At 49.1% G+C, this 19445-nt stretch overlaps 1 protein-coding gene across 2 annotated transcripts in view; it reads right to left on the bottom strand.

Annotated features, from left to right (window-relative positions):
- ADAMTSL1 (ADAMTS like 1) overlaps positions 1 to 19445 on the bottom strand; it is a 394101-nt gene that overhangs the window by 154941 nt on the left and 219715 nt on the right. For both annotated transcript variants that reach the window (XM_075559969.1, XM_075559968.1), the window contains exons 14-15: positions 13179 to 13480; positions 5758 to 5887 (exon numbers count right to left, since the gene is read on the bottom strand). In XM_075559969.1, the coding sequence (XP_075416084.1) occupies positions 5758 to 5887; positions 13179 to 13480 (432 nt within the window). The remainder of the gene's footprint in view (positions 1 to 5757; positions 5888 to 13178; positions 13481 to 19445) is intronic.

Here is a 19445-nt window from a genome sequence, read left to right as displayed (position 1 = left end):
CATGCACCTCTTTGGGAAGGTAGGTACCATTCCCGCTCTAGGTTCCCACAGCAGGAGAGCTCTGCCCATGGCAATGGCTCTCTCTAGGGAAAATGTAGAGTTTAGCCTTGAGATATATATAGGTGACTTTTATCTTTCTTGATGTCATCTCTCTGTGAGAGATGATTCCAATCACTGAGACAACCCCTTCCTGGCTAGAGAAACTACCAGGGTCTCCACAATGGAGCCAGTTGGGCCCCCCACTGAAGAAGCGGACCATGGCAGTTTCCTGTTGCACCCTGACCCGCCATAGAAGGAAAGGGAGACAATGTAAGACGCAGCTGGAGCTAGCTAGGAGAAGACAGCAGTCATAGCATTTGCTCTCCAAACATGCTGGAACTTGGCCTCTGAATCTGTACTCAATTTCTGTGGATGCCAGTGAGCTTTGGTGTGCCTTTGCTCTCAGTACTTAGAAGTTAGTGAGGACAGAGCCCACAGGCAGCAGATGGAGACTGTGAGAGATAAACCTGCATTCAGAGAGCACGCCGCACAGGGACCCTTACAACACGGTGTCTGAGGGAAAGGTGCTCGCCAGGCTTTGGAAGCCCCATGAGTCAAATGAAGACATGGTTGGGCAACAAGGCAGCACCTTTCTGCTCCAGTCCCTGGGGGAGAATCTCCAGGGCCCGTGGAAATCAGCTGCTGTTTGTTCGCATGGAGTTCATTCGCGGATGATAAACTGGCATCCTGCAATAGGCTTTTAAAGATGAGACTCTGTGACCTTTCAGCCACCTTTCCTCATGAGCTCCTCTCAAATAGGGGTTCTCCAGTGTCTTTTATAGTCCTTGGCCCTTTCTTTTTTTATTATTTAAATCATTTTATTGGGGCCTCATACAACTCTTATCGTAATCCATATACACATCCATTGCATCAAGCACACTTTGTATATTTGTTGCCCCATCATTCTGACATGGTGATTCTTTTTTATTCATTTTATTGGGGCTCATACAACTCTTATCACAATCCAAACATACATCAATTGTGTAAAGCACGCTTATACATTTGTTGCCCTCATCATTCTATGAGCCACCACAGGTCAGTGGAGAAAAGACTGGAGTGGGGTGGGGCGGGGTGTAGGGAGGATAGGGCAGAAACCAAGCAGTGTTGGGGAATTAGGACTTTTTCTCCTTCTTCACTGTTTATCTGTTCCGTACCACTCAGCTGGTCTCTGCTGCGCAGAAAGAGAAGTTCAGTTTCCAAAGTATGCTAGAACAAAGCTGCAGAAATTGCCTGGAATTTCCGTCATTTCCAACCATCTGGCTTTCATTGCTTACTCCTTTCCCCTCCTCCACGTACGTTTACCAAATCTTTTCAACACACACTGACCAAGCTATCGAATGTTTATAATTAATAACAGCCCTCTCCCCCCCCCCCCTTTCTGAAGGCAGTGCTTTCTGGCTCTCCGTGGGCTTCATGTCACAGTGATTACAGATCAGGAAGGGGGTCGATGGGGCCCAGGGACTGCTGTTATTTTTGAGTTGCATTGGGTTTTAGGGGAGAGTTTACAGAGTCAATTAGGTTCCCGTTTAACACTTTTCATAGGAACTGGTAACCTTCTCCAGAGGGCGCCAACATTCCCATGATTTCTATTCTGTTTGCATCACTCTTATTAATCTACCTTTCCTGCCCCTTCCTCCCTTTAGCTTCCTATCTGTGGTTTAGGGTCAATGTTGGTCACTGGGTTTCATGTAGCTGATTATTTGAAGCTTAACGACTGAGAGTATAAAACGTCTAATCTAATGTGGGTTGTGTCTTAAGTCCTGAATTTAAAAAAAAGCCCCGTGTTTTCTTTTAAATTAGCATGACTTCTGACCCAAAATGGAAGGGAGAACTCATGTATCAGAGTGCTTACTATGCACCATGTACTATGCGCTAGGTGCTTGATTAATATTTTGTGTGTCTTACATGTGAACGCATTCTTGCAATTAGGGATTCTTGATCCTAATTGAGGAAGGAAGAAACCAAAGATCCAAAACGGTGTATAACCTCTTGCTGAAATGTGGCAGAGCGGGACTTGAACGCAGGTGCAAATCACTCTGCTGGTGCTTGTGTTTGGTGGTCTCAGGATGTGAAAAAAGACCTCGTTGCACCATGGTTGAACACTAGGCTGCTAACCCAAAGGTCAGAGGTTTGAACCCACCAGCTGTTCTGCCAGAGAAGGCTGCGGCCCCCACGTCTGCAAAGATTGACACCCTTGGCAACCCTGTGGGGCAGCAGGTTCACTCTGTCCTGTAGGGTCAATCTCGGTCAGAATTGACTTGGCTTTGTGTTTTAGGGATGCGGAAAGATCTCCAGTGCTCCTTGTTCGTTGAAAAAGGCCATGTTGGTAAACACTATCTACAGTGTGAGCACTTTGACACGAGGACAGATGGCAAGCGCTTGGATAGGTCCAGATCTGTCTCGAGACGAGTAGTAGGAGAAGTCTGGGAGGGTACGCACCAAGCTGTAAATGTGATCATCTCTGGGCACGGGAGGGGTGGCACTGTAGAACACCATGGGAGGAAGGGGGCGTGCACTTTGTGTGTGTCAGCTGTTCACAGTGAGGCTATGTCTGCATCACTTAGGTAATTATAATACATAGAAAGCCTTCTCGGTGGGAACAGGAGGCCGGCTTTTCTCCTAGCTCCTTTTCTGGACCTTTCTTTGTGAGCTGGTCTACCTGACCACCGTGGGTGGCTGCAGGGGATCACTTAGAGACAAGGTGCTCAGAGGTGGTCAGGGTGCTTAGAATGGTTTCTGCACCTTGTGTCACTAACACAGAAAACAACTGTGAGCCTGGCACGGTGGTTTGCTCGGGTTTCCATAGCATCACTGCGAGTTGGAACGGACTCCATGGCACTGAACAACTTCATCATGAATAACTTCCTTGCTATCAACTTCATTGTAGAATTCTCATCAGCAGCTCACACACAATGTGATCCGAAGTTTTTCAGGGTCGTTGTTTTGCAAAAAGGCGAAGGGAGGAACATCTATCCTAGATAGGCTAGCTCTCATCTTCATAGAAGACACTACTAATTGACTCAACTGTTGTCCTTTCTACTCTCCTCTAAAACTTGCCTTTGTCGTCTGACTTTGAGGATACTCTAGCACACACACCACATAACCTAAAGAGTTGGTACCACAGGGCTATTTATGCTTCAAATTAGTATGTAAAGCCTCCAGAGTAGGGCAGGAATTCTAATAACAGCATTGTCAGCGTCACCAGGCAGGCCGTTCAAAAGACAAAGGTGATGAAGGGAGAGTCAGCACTGAGGTCTTCCTAGCAATCATCAATAATACAGGTGTAAGCCCCACCCCTCGTAGATCTGACCCTGGTCCGTTACACTTCTTTATGCAGGAAGCACTTCCTATGCGCCTGACATTATTGGTGGTTCTAGGGACACAGAAATGATTAAGACATGCATACAAGGTTAAACATTTCACTAGTCAAAAAGGTCGGCAGTAATGAATTTGATGGCAGTTTCTAACATCGTTATTAGTTGGTCTTCAGTAGGACATTTAGTAGGATCTGGGAAGAGCTCTGTCTTACTCAGACCCACTTTTGGGAGACACCAGCCTGGCGACCAAGAGTTGGACTTGTATGTCCCACAAAGAGTGATTTTTTTTTTTTAGCATAGAGATTTTGAGCTCAAGGACAATGTAGAGCAACCCCAGGCCCATCAGAGTACACACAGCACTACAGAAAGGAAGTCCCAAGGTACGCAAAATTTCAAAAAGCCAAACCCCACTTGCTGCCATCCAGTGCCACCTGCCTGCTGCTCTCTCTGAAGGACAGACAGGGTGGACCAGCCACATGGTGCTTCTAAGGGTACAAATCTTTACAGACCCACTGCCGAATGGTTCCCTCCACAACAATCAGTGGGCTCACAGCTACTCCCTTTAACCACTTTGCTATCACGGCTCCTCACACAGAACAAGAAACATTTAAATTTCTAAATGACCCGCAACTCAACAGAGGGCATCTGGGAAAAACCACACACTACGGTGTGCCTATTACATGCCGTTTCCCTGCCAGACCCCTCATGCCAGTCTTCAAAAGGGCTGCTAATCTCCCTTGATACAATCCAGGCTAATCCTGAGGACTACATCTCCTAGGCACGCTTCCATTAAAAGACGGAAAGCTTCTTTGGCTCTGGAATGAACGAACGTTGAAGCAGGTCAGGAGAGACCACCGTTCTTGGGCCTCCCTTTACTACTTGAATTCGCATCATTCTATGATGTGCTGCTGGATCCCTGGCGGTGCCTGGCGGTGCCTGGCCGTGCCTGGCCGTGCCTGGCTGTGAGAACTCTTGCCTGCCACACTGACGACTGGCTGGTGAAAATCAGGGACCTGAATTTACCTGGAGCAGATGGACACTGCTAAAACTCAATCATGGTCCTTGTTCATGAGTCCATCGAAAGGTCATAGAGTTGATTAAGGTGATATAATTCTGCCACGTTTAGGACTTTGGAGTGGGAAGTAACATCTTGTATCCTACATCTGCTGTGCAAGGAAGAGGTGGGAAGAGGGACAGCAAATCCCAGCTCTCCCACTCAGTCCCAGGTCACCCTTGGCATTGGTACGGCATGGGGATGTCGCCACCACATGGGACATACATGGGACATGTTAGAAAACCCCCTCTGCTCGTTTCTCACGTGATGGTGAGTCAGAACAGAAGGGGTCAGCATGGAGTGGCAGGAGCATGGAACACCTCTGTCTCTACAGCGACGAAGAACCCCGGGGCATTTGAGCAGGATGTGGTGCCCTCAGCTCATGCGGCACAACCACTTCGTCTTTACAGATGTGGAACCAGAACGGACTTGACCAGGCAAACGATCACCCTTTCAAATGATCACACGTCACTGTTCATGCCGAAAAGCCATACATTCATCGCTCCTAATATGGTACACGCACAGAGAAAGCATGCACGCATCCATCCAGTCATGCAGCAGGGTTGACCCAGGCCACCTTTGGGTCTCCGGTGACCTGATCCAGTAAGACACTTCAGCCCATCTGCAGATTGGAAAATCTGGCCTGGGTTCTTTAAATGCCTCCTTCTCCAAACCAGACTCCTGGGATGAGATGGTTTAGCTTTCTACCGAGAGTCGCTACAAATGAGTTCTTGAAAGGCAAGTCTCTCAAGACACCCTAAAATTGTGTGGACTGAAGAGGTGATTGGATTGATTAAGACTCAAGGTTGGGCAGTAATGAGATGCAGGCGGGGCTTGGCGGTGAAATGGTCCAATTGATTTTACGCATGTGGACTGGCAGCCTCCCCCCTGGGGCATGCCAAAATGCATCTGCATGCTGCGTGCACAGAGATTTCACAGTGGATCAGCTTTACCACCCAGATTCTGCCGTCCCTCCACTCTGCAACCTGCAAGCCATGCCTACTCTAGGGTGAGGACTTGGGGTGCAGGCTGACATGTGGCAGAGATCAGGATGGCTGGGGCGGTTCGTGTTCCCTTCCTTCCGGCGAAAGCACATGCGCACACCAGCCATGCCACAGGGCTTGCTCCGGTGCACAGAGCCTTCTGGCCCCCGTGTATGACCACTGGGCTGGAATTCCAGAGCCCTGGTTTCAATTACCTTTAAGTGGATTTGACTAGCAGTTTGAAGTGATGCTAATTGGTTTTCAAAACACTGGGTAACAATGAGCGTTCCGGTCTTGCCCGTGGAAAGATGCACCCACTGGCGCACATGACCCTGGGTCGGAGGGCAGCCAAGGAGGCCCTTACCTTGCCGGGCAGGGCTCCACGTTGCAGGATCTCCGGAGCTGCGGGGGCCGCCGGCTGGTCACGCACAAGTTCTCATCAGCAGGCTCCCGAGTCTGTCTGTTCAGGCAGCTCACTACAGCCTCCTGGACACCTGTGTACAAATCACACTGTCAGGCCAGAGTGCAGAGTGGGCGTGTGTGGGGGTGATGATGTGTCGACAAGCCAGCCAGTGGGAGGTCTCTGAGATTGGTAGGACTCTTGCGGCACGCCAGGCACGGCAGCGCACAGACCACGGCTGCCCATCTTTTCCAGGATCGTTCAATCCCAGAGTGTGTCCTCTCAAAGCACAGCCCTGGAGGCGGGCAACTCCTCCCGGAAGAAGAGGCTCCTGCCCATCCTTGTGCTAGGCTTAAAACTATGTCACCAAGGTACATGCCACTGGTGCTGACATATAAAAACACGGAGGAGGAGGGCAGTGTGCCCAAGGGAAAAACACAAGGCTCCAAGGTCTTCACACATTATATTTGCATCAATCACCCACCATCCAACCAACCAAACCAAACTCACTGCCACCGAATCAATTCTGACTCATAGTGATCTGATAGGGCATGGAAGAACTGTCAGTTTCTGAGGCTCTAACTGCTGATGAGAGTCAGGCACCGTCTTTGGAAGGAAGCTCTAGCCCTTGGTTTTATGTCCAACACAGCCTGTAAGCGGCTGTGTTCCTGGGTGGAGCATCTAAGACACCAGCCCTCCCTGACTTCCTTGTGATGCTGCTTCATTTCTTTCGTGACCCTGAGCAGCTTCAGATTTTGGAACCAAGAAAAGAAAGCAAGATGTACACTGCTTCCACCTGATAAGAAACCTTCCCATCCACTGGAAGACAGAGCTGGAGTTGAAACAGGGGGCTGGCACAAGGTGGCCGGGCAGGACTTACAAGAGCAGCTGCAGGATCCCTCGTGCAAACTTTCATGGAGAAGGGGGGCGTTTTAAAGGGAAATAGAAACATGGGACCTCTCGTGCTGGCGCTCACCACCAGGTAACCAGATCTAGCACCTGCTGGGGGTACATTCTTATTTAGGTGTCATCTTCTGAGCTTGTGGCACTTCATTCAAGCCTCCCAACGGTACCACTCTTTAGTCCCATTTGACAGAGAAGGACACTGAGGCTTTGAAGGGTTGCAAAGACCCAGGGAAGCTCATGCAGCCGATCCCTGGTGCCCTGGCCTGTGCAGCTCACTCTCAGCACCAGAACTCGGCTGACTGTCACGCGAACATTTATAAAAGACCAAGAGACTGTGGTTCTGGTTGTCCCGGGCACTCTGAGAATAGCCTGGATATTTGTGGGCACCATTCCAGCCGAGTTCACTTTAAGGGCAGAGGCTAGAAAAGGCATTCTTGCTCATTGGCTCCCCACCACACCCAGAGTGCTCCGAAGAAAGCGACATCTAAATTTATCTAGCTGCACTTGCATATCTGGGCATCGTCTGGGCTGAGCATGTGACCATACATATCATTTGTTTTATAGACATGCGTACATTTTCTGCATTGCTTCATTCAGTAGTGCCGAAGATAGTTCAGCTGACCCTTCGGTTTCCCCAGGAGGTCATCTCCCTAGTCAGCAAGCTCAAGTTCTGCATTGGGCAGTTAGTTAAGAGCAGCAGTTCTTTCTTTTCTTTTTTTTCATTGACCTTTCTTTTTGTAGTTTTAATTTTTTTTTATTCAGGGCTCGTACAGCTCTTATCACAATCCATACATCCATCCATGTGCCAAGCACATTTGTACATATGTGGCCCTCATTCTTCTTTCTCTCTGTTAAATCATTTTATTGGGGGCTCGTACAACTCATTTTAAAATTTTTAAATATCCTTAACAATTAAAAAAATCATTTTATTAGGGCCTTGAATAACTCTTATCACAATCCATCCATCATGTCAAGCACATTTGTTGCCACCATCATTTTCAGAACATTTTCATTCTACTTGAGCCCTTGGTATTAGCTCATTTTGCCCCTTCCCTTCCCTCCCTCCATGAACTCTTGATAATTTTAAAATGATTTTTTTCATGTCTTACCCTGACCGCTGTCTCCCTTCACCGGGTTTTCTGTTGTCCACCCCCCCAGGGAGGGGGTTATATGTAGGTCATTTTGATCAGTTCCCCCTCTCTGCCCCCACCTTCCCCTTCCCCTCCTGGTATTGCTGCTCTCATTGTTGGTCCGGAGGGTTATCTGTCCCGGATCCCCTGTGTGTCCGGCTCTGATCTGTGCCCGTGCACATGAAGAGCAACATTTCTAAAGTGACATTTTGAAAACAGACTCAGGTCTTTCTTCTGAAATGAGGCACACAGCCCACCTTTGATTCATCAATGCATCTCAGCCACGTTAAGACCTTGGGCCAAGAGAGCAGCCTTCGGGTTTCCCATGTGTAGGTTTTTGCTGCGTAGCACACTGTAATGTGCATGTCTGGAAGCCAGCACAGGGTGGAGCCTTGGGGAGTGACAGGGGATGGTTAGATGACTCCATTGCACTCGGCACTGCTGCCTGCTCTGCAGGAGGTTCTCTGAGCCAAAGTTGAGATGCACCATTGGCAATGCATGGTGCCCAGATGCAGGAAAATATTCCACGAGACATCGGCCATCTGATGCTTCCCAGGCTTCAAAACTCTGCCATTATTAAAGCAATCACGCTAAGGTGTTGATTATTCTACACAGACTTTAGATCTGTGGTTATGTGAAAAACCAGGTTTTCAATTCGTTTGCCTACTTGATGGTTGTTTCTTAAAATGCAAAGTGTCTTTTCATTTTTATGTAGGCCGGGTGGCCATGCACCTCAGGATGCATCAGATGCTTGCCGCGATGGTGATGGTGCCTGATGGGGCCACCCTCCACTTGTTTCCTGCTCTCCCCTGTCTGCAGCATTAGTCCTTTCTCAGACTGCCAGCCTGCTGCTCCCATAAAGAGCTTATGGCTTTGAGACCCCAACGGGGCAGTTCTCCTCTGTCCTTAATGGTTGCTAAGAGTCAGAATTGACTCAGTGACAGTGAGTTTGATCGATTTGAAGGACTGCGAGAAGTAGGGGGCAAACTCAAACTCACTCTCGGTTACTGGATTCTGACTCATCGTGACCCTAGAGCAGCGGCTCTCAACCTTCCTAAAGCTTTAATACATCAACATGGTGACCCCCCAACCATAAAATTATTTGCAGTGCTACTTCATCACTGTAATTTTGCTACTGTTATGACTGGGGCGACCCCTGTGAAAGGGCTGTTCAACCCTCAAGGGGGTGGAGACCCACAGGTAGAGAACAGCTGCCGTAGAAGAAAGGGTAGAATGGCCCAAGTGTGCTTTCGAGATGATAAATCTCAATGAAAGTAGAAAGCCTCATCTTTCTCCTGCAGAACGCCTGGTGGTTTCAAACTGCTCACCTTGTGGTTAGCAGCCAACTCCATAATCCATTATAGCACCAGGGCTCCTGAGAAATGACCGTGGCAAATGCTAACATTTCTTCCATTTTAAATAACCTCCTCCTTTAGAGATGAATGTCAGACACACACCTATGTTGCTCTAGAACTGCGATCATTACCCTGGGGGGCGGGGGGCATCACTTTCAGGAGAGTTAAATGCGGAGACTGGAGGATTACTAATCCACAGGCATTCTAGAATAACTAGGTTCTAATCCTTTGCCTCATGCAACTGTGCGCATTCAGCGTCCACTGCCACAGGGGCCTGCGGCCTCAGCATGCTTAGGTGGGGCCTTGGGTGTCGGGGGAAGCTAAGGACAGAGTTCCGTCATAATGAAGGAGCATTTGGGACCAGCCCTGTGGTCCACGCACAATAAATATTTGGGGAATGAACGAATGAAATGCCTAAAGGGCAGGGCACTGTAAGCAGTTTGCAATTTGGGCTGTGGGGAGGTGGAAACAGGCTGCCAGAGGATGGGAATGCTGAGGGAGGATGGGAGGGAGGAGCAGTGGTTAGGGAGGGTGAGGGTTTGGGGGAGGGGAGAGATGGGCAACATTACCTGTGCGTTCCTTCCCTGTACACGTGGCCCAATGGCGTCATGCGCCTGTCTTAAGAAGTTAACTCATCAAGCTTACTCTCCCCTGACGGGAACGTTTCACCAACGCAGCACAGACGTTTCAGTGATTCGAGAGGTGGCCCTCATGGGGACGAGGGAGAAACAGGAATGCTTTTTGTGGAAGTCAGGTTCAAGTTCTCCCTCAGCTTGATGTTCATGCTGATTTTTCCAAGGCGGGCCCTGTCTAATAAAGCCCCTCGGGTTCAAAAGTGCTCACCTGGACCACACCTACCAGGTCACAGATGGGAAATGACACTGTGACAGGGAGGCAATGGTGGGAGACAGGACACCATTGTGAAGAGATTAGGCTCACTGTCGCCCAGAATAGCATCATCACCGCATGGTGACAGCCCAGGGAAATGAAGACAATATCTGCAGCGGAATTACTAACAGCTCCTTCCGGCTGCCACCTCTGTTAGGTGAAAGGCTACATTGACACCTCTCCAGTTTCCTCTCTCAAGGTCACAGCCCCAGAGAGTTGGACTAATCAGCCTTACAACGTCAAATGGATCGACCATCTATTTGTCAATCCTGCAATCTCTCATTGGCAGGATTTGAAATACATATAAGCTTGTGGGTTAAATTCTGGTGAAAAATCAAAGCTGGTCATACAGTAAAATGTTCCAGCCAAACAATGACTTGGAAACGTACATGCCCTATAAATTAAAATCATTTTCTAAAGTCCATATAGGCATCAGATGGACCATATCATCCAACCATATTTTCACCACTTAGGAATTTTCAACTTTTAACGTGTTAGGCGTCAATATATTACCTTGGCACAGTGAATATGGTAGATGTGTGCTCAGTTGTTGACAGATAAGGACCTAAGAAATTTCACTAACTCTACCCTACCCAGGACATATCGAAAGGATGCACAATTTATGTTAGAGACATCCAGCTCCTAAAGGCAGGGACCCATGGCATATCAAACACGCAAATCCTAGCCCTAAATCGGAAACATGTTATATTCCACAGACAGTCTACACTTGGAATTTCATATCCCCAGTTGGTTAGCATAATGGTCAGACTCTTGAACAAGAAGGTTTCTGGTTATTTATATATTGCGTGACTGCATCTATTTTTTCCCCATTTGCTCATAAACTCCCAGGCTTGGCTTTTAGCAGGGAACCATAAGTGAGGGACCAGAAATTATTTTGGGGTGGGGGTGGGGTTCATTAGTTGTAAACTAGCAATAGTGATCATTCAATTCAGGGGATCATCAAGCTCACGAATAAAACCACGATCACCTGAGCTCTTGAGTCCTTCCTGTTACTGGAAAGGAGCTCCTGAGGCTGCAACTTCACCTGCCTGCTCAGCTCAGCACTCACCCAGCTGGGCTCCCACGTCTCCCTCGTTAAGCATGAACGGAACGATGCTTTCGGAATGAGTAGGGAACCCCATAGGAATGCAGTTACATTTGCTATATTCTAGGAAGCTGCCTTCCAATATCAAGTAGGAAGAATTTAGGTTTTAAAATACCAGGATTTCTCTAATAAAAGGCTCTAAATCCCTAGGTTTGCAATTGGAAATTTTAAGAACAAACACGAACTCCCTTCCCCCCAAGGTTAGGCCTGTGAAATGCTTACTAAGAGAACTGTTGGGGAAAATTGATTCTTTGCTGGGACAAACTCCATGATTAATTTCCCTGCAACAGCCTGGGGACAAAGGGGCGCGGTCACTGTGACATTCTCACTCAGGACAGAAGCAGCTTTTACATTTTAAGGTTTAAAAGAATCCCCCAAGGACCCCAGTTTAGAACAGTCTTGGGAAATAAGACTTTGTTCCACTAGCTAAGTAAGGAACTCTTCTGGGAATACACATCCTAACACAATCAGGAAAGGGTGCTGGGAGCCATGGAGAGGGCAGCCAGCGTTCCCTCCCCTACCGGAGTCTTTCTCGAAGTCTCTATGGGAGCCAGTGTCAATGTGAATCTAAGATAGGGCTCTTCTGTGGTGAGAAAAATCTGGATCTTGCACATTTCAATGTTGATTGAGATGCCCTCTTCCTCCAGCCAATCCCATTCACAACCCCTTTAAACACTCACTGGTTGTGTGTTCCTACCATCACAGGAGACACGTCGGAGAGCCAGGTCGATATGCCTGGCCCAACAAAGGAATCTTCATGATGAAGAAAGCTCAGGAATTCGCTTCATCAGTGGTTCTCAATCTTCCTATTGCTGTGACCCTTTAATAGGTTCCTCGTGTTGTGGTGAGCCCCCCCCCCCCCATAAAATTATGTTTGGTGCTACTTCATCACTGTCATTTTGCTACTGTTAGGAATCGGGCGACCCCTGTGAAAGGGTTGTTTGACCCCCAAAGGGGTCTCGACCCACAGGTTGAGAAGCACTGTTCTAAGTGCTTAGCAAGTAAGTGGGGCGAGAGAAAGTCTGTCAACAGAGAAAGAGCAGCCCCGCTCTGCTCACAGACCTCTCAGCACTATGGTCTGATCTGGCACAAGGGACACAGCTTTTCTCAGTTGCCTCATTTGCAAATTGTAGCTGGGGGTCAGGCTTAGTTTGGTTCACTCCTCTCTGGCTCCAGGTGATAACGCCGTCCATTAATTTTTAATCTGTGTTGTGGTAGTGTTTTTGGTGAAAATTTACACAGCACATTGGCCTGCTAACCCAAGGTCAGCAGCTTGAAACCACCACATCGAGGGAGCGAGATGAGGCTGCCTGCTTCCGTAGAGGGGGTTACGATCTTGGAAACCCCGCAGGGTCACTCCGACCCTATCCTGGAGGGCTGCTATGGGTCGAAACCAACTCGATGGCAGCGAGCCAGTTTGAGTTGAACCTGTTCTGGCCACGCCGTCCTGTGACATGGGTGACATTTTTCACCACCTGTCAACCTTCTCACCGCTTCCTTTCTGGGGGGTCTGTTGCCAGGAATCTAGTTTCCCTGTCCCTTGCCCCACCTGCCCATCCGAGTACTGGGGGAACGCAGAGGGGGGGGAGTCACTGACACGTTTCTGGCACGTTGGGTGTGGGTTCACACCACGCGGGCCGAGGCAGCGGTGGAGAGGGGGTAAACCTGAGTACTCAGAGCACTGCCAGGTCGGTGCCAACTGCGTTTCTCCGCCTGCCGCACCAGAGAGAGATCGCAAAACATGGATGACAACTGAAAGTAAAAGTATTAGCTGTGTTGGCCACTCACAGCTGACAGTCTGGGCGCCGTGCGCGCCAAGAAAGGCCCACATCTGTGTTTCATTCCGCGTGCTTTACATGTAGCGTGGCTCCCCCACCCCACCCCTGCTTATCCGTCTGGATAATGAGACACTCACAAGACACAGTTGCACGCGGTGGGGGGAGAGGGAAGCTATGGAGAAATGAAAAGATGGCGGGGGCTGAGGCAGCGCCCCCTTCTTACCTCCTCCGCACGACTCGGAGCACTTGGTGAAGCCCTCGTACTCCCAGTCGTACAACTCCTCCAGGTCCTGCAGGCCCCCCAAGAGCCCGTCCGGCTCCTCCGGGGGCAGCTCAGGGGTGTCCCCGCCGCAGGGGCCTGCGTAGCACGTCCGTTGGGATGCCGGCTTGGGCCCATCACATTCGTCCACGGGCAGGTCCGCCACGGACTGAGAGAAAGACAGGAGCACCTGGCACCTGACCGTTCGCACCTGGCTCCCCACGCCACAGGTCACTGTACAGGCCGACCAGGCCTCGGGGATGAACCTGCAGCCGGCAAGCAAACAAGAGGACAGGATGAGAAGGCCCAGACTGCAGACCCCGGGGCTGCGGGGGCGCTGCATCCCACCTGCCGCCACGGCCCAGAGCTCGCCGGGGCTGCGCTGGGGCGCTGCCGCCCCGTGCTGTGTTGGGTGCTGCAGCGAGTTCATGAGCTCATTTGCCGCTGGTTCGGGATTGGTTTCTTTGGGAGTGTCACATGGACTCCCAGCTGTAAGACATTCCTGCCGCAGACCACCTGCTCTCTCCCTGCTTCGCACCCACAAGGGCAGCTCTTCAGGGCAGGGGGTGGCCGGTGTCTCCGCGCCAGCTTTAAACCCCAGGACTTGTGTCTCCTGAAAAATGCTGCCTATTCTTAAAGCAGACTACGATCGATACGGGAAACCCTAACAAATAAGCCCTTGGAGATATTTAAGGAAGTCTCGCTCTCTCAGCCTGGATCTCATATTCCGTAATTTTCTGTTCAACGTGCTTCCCAAGATTTATTTATATGTACAAAGAGGTTTTCGTGAAAGTTTCCAAGAACGGAGCAAAGTCTTGTTGCTCACACATTCTCTGCATTAGTCTGAGCCCCAGTTCTTTTTATACCCCAGGGGACAGCCGCCCTGCTGGCCGGACCCCCCAGGCCTGCCCCAGCACAGGAGGGCCTCTGCATTCAGACCCGTCTGCAGAGCGTCCCCCAGACAGACCTTCCTCCGGGAAGATGCCCTAGGAGGGAGGACTTTGTTGTTCTCAGGGCTTCTTGTGGGACATGATCCAAACCCCAGTAAAAGTCCTCCCACCCCCCACCCCAGCTCAACACTGGTCACAGTGCAATGGCTTGAGAAGGCCCAGCGAGGAGCGCTCAGAAGGAATCCCTGGCTCGTGCTCGGAGCTCCTGTCCCAGGGTGGAGAAGGAGCTCTGGGATCCACGTGTTTATTTTCCCATGATCCCATTTGCCTTCTCCCGCGGCGGCGTGCTGGGGAGGCATGCAAACTTGGCCCTCCCCACCTTGACTTTGGCAGCAAAGTCAAGAGCTGATAAGGTTAGTGCACCGATCCTAGCAAACAGGAAAGGCTCCGATATAGGAGAGGGGAATTGAAAGTCCAACTGCTCACCCATCCACGGTGTCAAATGGGAAGGAATGCCACAAAGATGCTCTCGGGGCCTGAGCAGAGGTGACAGCTACTCACGCTCGCCACACTGCCCTCTGAGGCCCCGCAAAGTGGATACTCACACCAGTTGTCAGTCAAGCCTACTTCTGCTCCTATTACCTGCAGGTGGGTCAGAGAACTCCCATCCCTGGGGGTTTTCAAGGGCTGTGGTCTTTGGGAATTGGAAGCAGGTCCGTGGGTGTTTCTTTCAAGGCATTTCTGGGAGCCTGGTTTGAACTGTCCACCTTGGGATTAATCATCAAACACTCAACTGTTGTCACCACCCAGAGAAGCCACAGGCCTGGCAAGAGGCCCTTCAAAGAAAGGGCTGCTTTCTGCCAAGAGCCCCCCACCGGCAGAGCAGTCACCAGGCAACTTGGTTAGAGAGGCAACCCAGGCAGAGATTGCCATCGGGAGGATGCCCGTGAAATTCTTACCGAATTTCGCCTCCCTCTCTCCTTCCCTCATTTCTAAATTCTCGACACAATCTTCTATCACTGGGAGAAAATGGGAGAAAGCAGTGTCCTCTAAGATAAACCATTCACCCTCTAAATAATGTCCAAGTGGTTTTTTAGGAATGGGAAGCCAAAATTATACAATCAAAATAATTTTAACTTAAAAAAAACACATTCATATACACCTGGATTGTGCTTGGCATGATCATATGATACACACACATACACTAGCAACAGATTGTATCAACACAGTGTAGACATAAAGAAAAAATGCATAAGAAACAACTTTGTACACGCCCCCTCTACACACACACACACACACGCAAATGTTAAGTCTGCCAAGGCTGACGACATTGTCAGTAATTCCTCATTGAGAGGTGGGGCTGAGATTTTTTTTTTCAAGTAATAAAAGATGACACAAATCTCAGAAAACATGGCGCCTATTAGCTTTTCCTCCCCAGTAAGGATTCTCGTCTGCGGTCCCTGTTTCAGTGGCTTCTTCTGTAAAGGGCCAGATGGAAAATATTCCAGGCTTATCGGGTCAAGTGCAGCTATTATCGTGCAAAAGCAGCCAGGAACACCACGGAGAGAAATGGGCATGGCCGTGTTCCAAGAAACCATTACTTACACAAATAAGGGATGGCGATGAAAGGGGCTAGATTGGTCAATCTCTTCTCTAGAACGTGTGGTAGGGAGGCTCAGGAGGAGGAGTTGGTTTCAAAGTTTTAAGACTGCATTGCATTTCCCCCCAAATTGGTATTGAAGCTTTGGCCCGTGATCTTGTTGGGAAACACGATTTGGTTTTCTCTGTGTGTGTGTGTGTGTGTTTGTGTGTTTGTGTGCGCGCGCTAATCCCATCTGACTTGTAAAAATCACCAGCATAGAGACAGAGACACATGCTGCTGTGTGAGGACCATGTAAAGCCCAGGAAATGTCAAGGAACCGAGGAACACGGGAGCCACAACACAGGAGACACCCACAACACTGAGCTCCTGGATGGTCGCAGGTATAACCACGAGACAACAAATACCTGTTCCTGGAAGCCACTCACTGTGTCCATTTGCGTTACGGTACCACTAGGTGAGGAAGACAATCGAAATAATTTTAACTAAAAAAAAAAACATTCATATACACATGGATTGTGCTTGGCAGGATCATAGGACACACACATACACTAGCAACACCACGCCTTATGTCAGAGGTCCTCAACCCCCTTATACAACTAGCCACCACGCCTTATGTCAGAGGTCCTCAACCCCCTTATACAACTAGCCACCACGCCTTATGTCAGAGGTTCTCAACCCCCTTTGGGGGTTGAACGACCCTTTCACGGGTCGCCCGATTCTTAACAGTAGCAAAATGACAGTGATGCAGTAGCAACAAAAATCATTTCATGGTTGGGGGTCACCACCACAGGAGGAGCTGTCTGGAAGGGTGGCGGCAGTAGGAAGGTTGAGCACCACAGCCTTATGTGCACTCTTCGTCCCCCTCTTTTTTCTGGGGATCTAAATTTAGAGGACAGTTTGATTTGTGTTTTGTCTTCCCAAGTGATCCTAGAAGGAACTCATGCACGTCCATACCCCTCAGCTCTCCTGGCCCACACCAGGAGCCCCCTCATATCGGTCCCCTCCCAGGATCCGGAAGACTCAGCCAGAGCAGACCAAGTAGAAAGGACATGCCAACCGGCCCCAAGGACATGGACGCGGCACAAGGACTGAGGGTTACTGAGAGCAACATCCAGAGGGGGAAAAGATACATGTATGAGAAGTATGTGTAGATGTGTCTGTGTTTTTTATCTGCGCATTTAGGAACAATCACAAAAATAATAAACATATGCTTTCCATCTCTCAAATGAGAGTCTTATCAAATGTAAAACAGCCCTACTGGCTTCTCCTTGGGTCCTCATCGAGTTCACACCAATTAGGAACCATTTGGTCGGTAAGTGGTGCTGGCTTTTGGCAGGCTTTAATTTCACCACTGCACACGTCAAATGATGTATTCCCTCTGGTTCAAGGCAGGAGATGATATTTCAAAAGAAAAATATCTGATAGTGCAAATGGTCTATTGAATAATAACTGCTTTTCCAGAAGAGCTTTTTTCCAGCATTGCAAAGATTCCCCTCCTCCGATTCTCTATTTACCATCTCGAGCTTTCTGGGCACAAGTGGGAGAGCGCCAGGTCATTGAGAGGGCAGGCAAGTGAGGTTTAAAGACATCTCATCTTGAACAGAGCTTGCTAAATTCAAACGAAACCAAACCAACCAATCAACCAACCAACCCACTGCCATGGGGTCGATGCCAACCCACAGTGACCCTACAGGACTGGGCAAACTGCTTCTCTAGGTTTCTCAGATTGTAAATCTTTTTTTTTTTTTCATCCTTGTTTCGTCCTCCTTTTTGTAAATTAATGAACCATTTTACTGGGGGCTCTTACAGCTCTTATAACAATCCATACGTCAATTGTAGCAAAGACATTTGTACATATGTTGCCATGATCGTTTTCAAAACGTTTTCTTCCTGCTTGAGCCCTCAGTATCAGCTCCTCTTTCTCCCCTCCCTCCCCCTCGCTCCCACCCACATGGCCCCGATGAATTATACATTATTATTCTCCTATCCCACACTGTCAGCTGTCTCCCTTCACCCATGCTTCTATTGCTCATCCCCACCAGGGAGGGGCTGGTGCACGTTGATCGCTGTAGGGGCTGTAAGTCTTCATGAGGAGACAATCCCACCATTCTCTCATGGAGCAGCGGGTGGTTTCACACTGCTGACCTTGAGGTTCGCAGCCCAGCCTGTGACCAGGACACCACCAAGTCAGAGCCTGCAAAATGTACCTTTGAGAAGAAAGAGCAGTGGGTGTGTCCTCTTAATGGTAATCATGTTAATGTGTAAAGTGTACAATGGATTTTTTAAGGCATTTATTGTTACCAAAAACCATGAAAAGGCCTGGTGTTCATTGAGAGGCTTATGATTTAATTGTTGTTGTTATTGCTGGTGGCAATAGCTTGGGGTTAATGAAGAATGAGGTCCGAGCAGTTCTTTAAGGGATGGGTTTGAATTTCAGAAGTGGCTGATGGGGTTTCTGCACTCAGTGGGCCCATCTCCAGGAAATTAACCAGCCAACAAGCTGGCAAAAAAATGATTTCTGCTTCCGTCTGGTCTTTGGTTTGCAGCTAGATTGTCCATCCCCTTAACCAAGAGACGACGGTGGAAATCAAGTCCCTGGTAAAATGCCAACGTGGTTAGGTTTATCAGGGCTATCACGAAGTTACAAGCATCGAAGACACTTCTCCTTTTCTCCTAATTCATCTCTCCTCCTTTCTCAAATACATGATCGCTAGCTAGCAAATTGATATATATCATACGGATGATTCAAAATAAGAAAAGCCTGAACTATGGGGTGGAATCAACTTGATGGCAGTGAATTTGGTTGGTTAGGGTTTTTAACCCAAAATCCCACTGCCATTGGGTTGAGTCCCACACCTAAGAGACCCAATAGAGTGCTTCTGTGCCCGTCCGTCCATCCTTACGGGACCAGCCTCATCCTTCTCGCAAGGAGCAGCTGGAACTTTTGAACCAAGATGACAGTTAGCAACCCATTGCCTGACCCACAGTGTCTCCTGGGCCCTTCAAGAACAGTTTGCACGCTGTGTGATTCCGGTGCTCCCTCTAGCCTCAGGCTCCTGTTTCAAGATGCACATTGGGATTTGCAGGGAATCACAATAGAAATACTTCATTTGGGGATGGAATTTTGATCGTATGACGTTATGGTCTATAGAGAGAATGCTTTTTCTCTGTCCCTCTTTCCTTTGGAGCATGCGTGTGCATGTGTGCGCGTGTGTGCATGTGTATGAGAGGATATATTAGGGTAGGGAGAGGGGGCAATGACGAGCGTAGTGGAAAATTATGGGAGACTTTAAAACAGATCATGAATATTACTTGGCGTCTTGTTGAATATATCTCCTCCCGGGTCAGTTCAGCCTTGCCCTGTCTTTGCGATGGTTGACCCTCTGTGGGTGGCAGAAGCCCTGGGGGTGCTCTGTGCTGGGTATTTAGTTGTCTCCGGTTCTTCTTAGTCAGAATGGACTTCACGGCCGTGAGTTCAGGGGAAGCTAGGGAAGGCCCTGGAGAGTGCGAATGATTCCAGTGCTGATCTTGACCAAGGGGCTGGTAGCTGACACCCACCCAGAGCTGCTTCCAAAGAAAGGCCTGGGAATCCTACATCTGGAAAACCAGCCATGGAAAGCCCTCTCTCTGGATCAGAGTCCTCCTCTGATACGCGTGGGGTGTGGCTGTGTCAGAGTTCCCTGGTTGGGAAGGGGCAGAACATTGATGACACACAAGTGTTTTTTTATTGGGAAAATA

This window comes from Tenrec ecaudatus, chromosome 10 (genome assembly GCF_050624435.1).
Source record: "Tenrec ecaudatus isolate mTenEca1 chromosome 10, mTenEca1.hap1, whole genome shotgun sequence".
NCBI lineage: Eukaryota > Metazoa > Chordata > Mammalia > Afrosoricida > Tenrecidae > Tenrec > Tenrec ecaudatus.
Note: the sequence above shows the minus strand (reverse complement) of the source record. Positions and strands in the feature narration are given on the sequence as shown.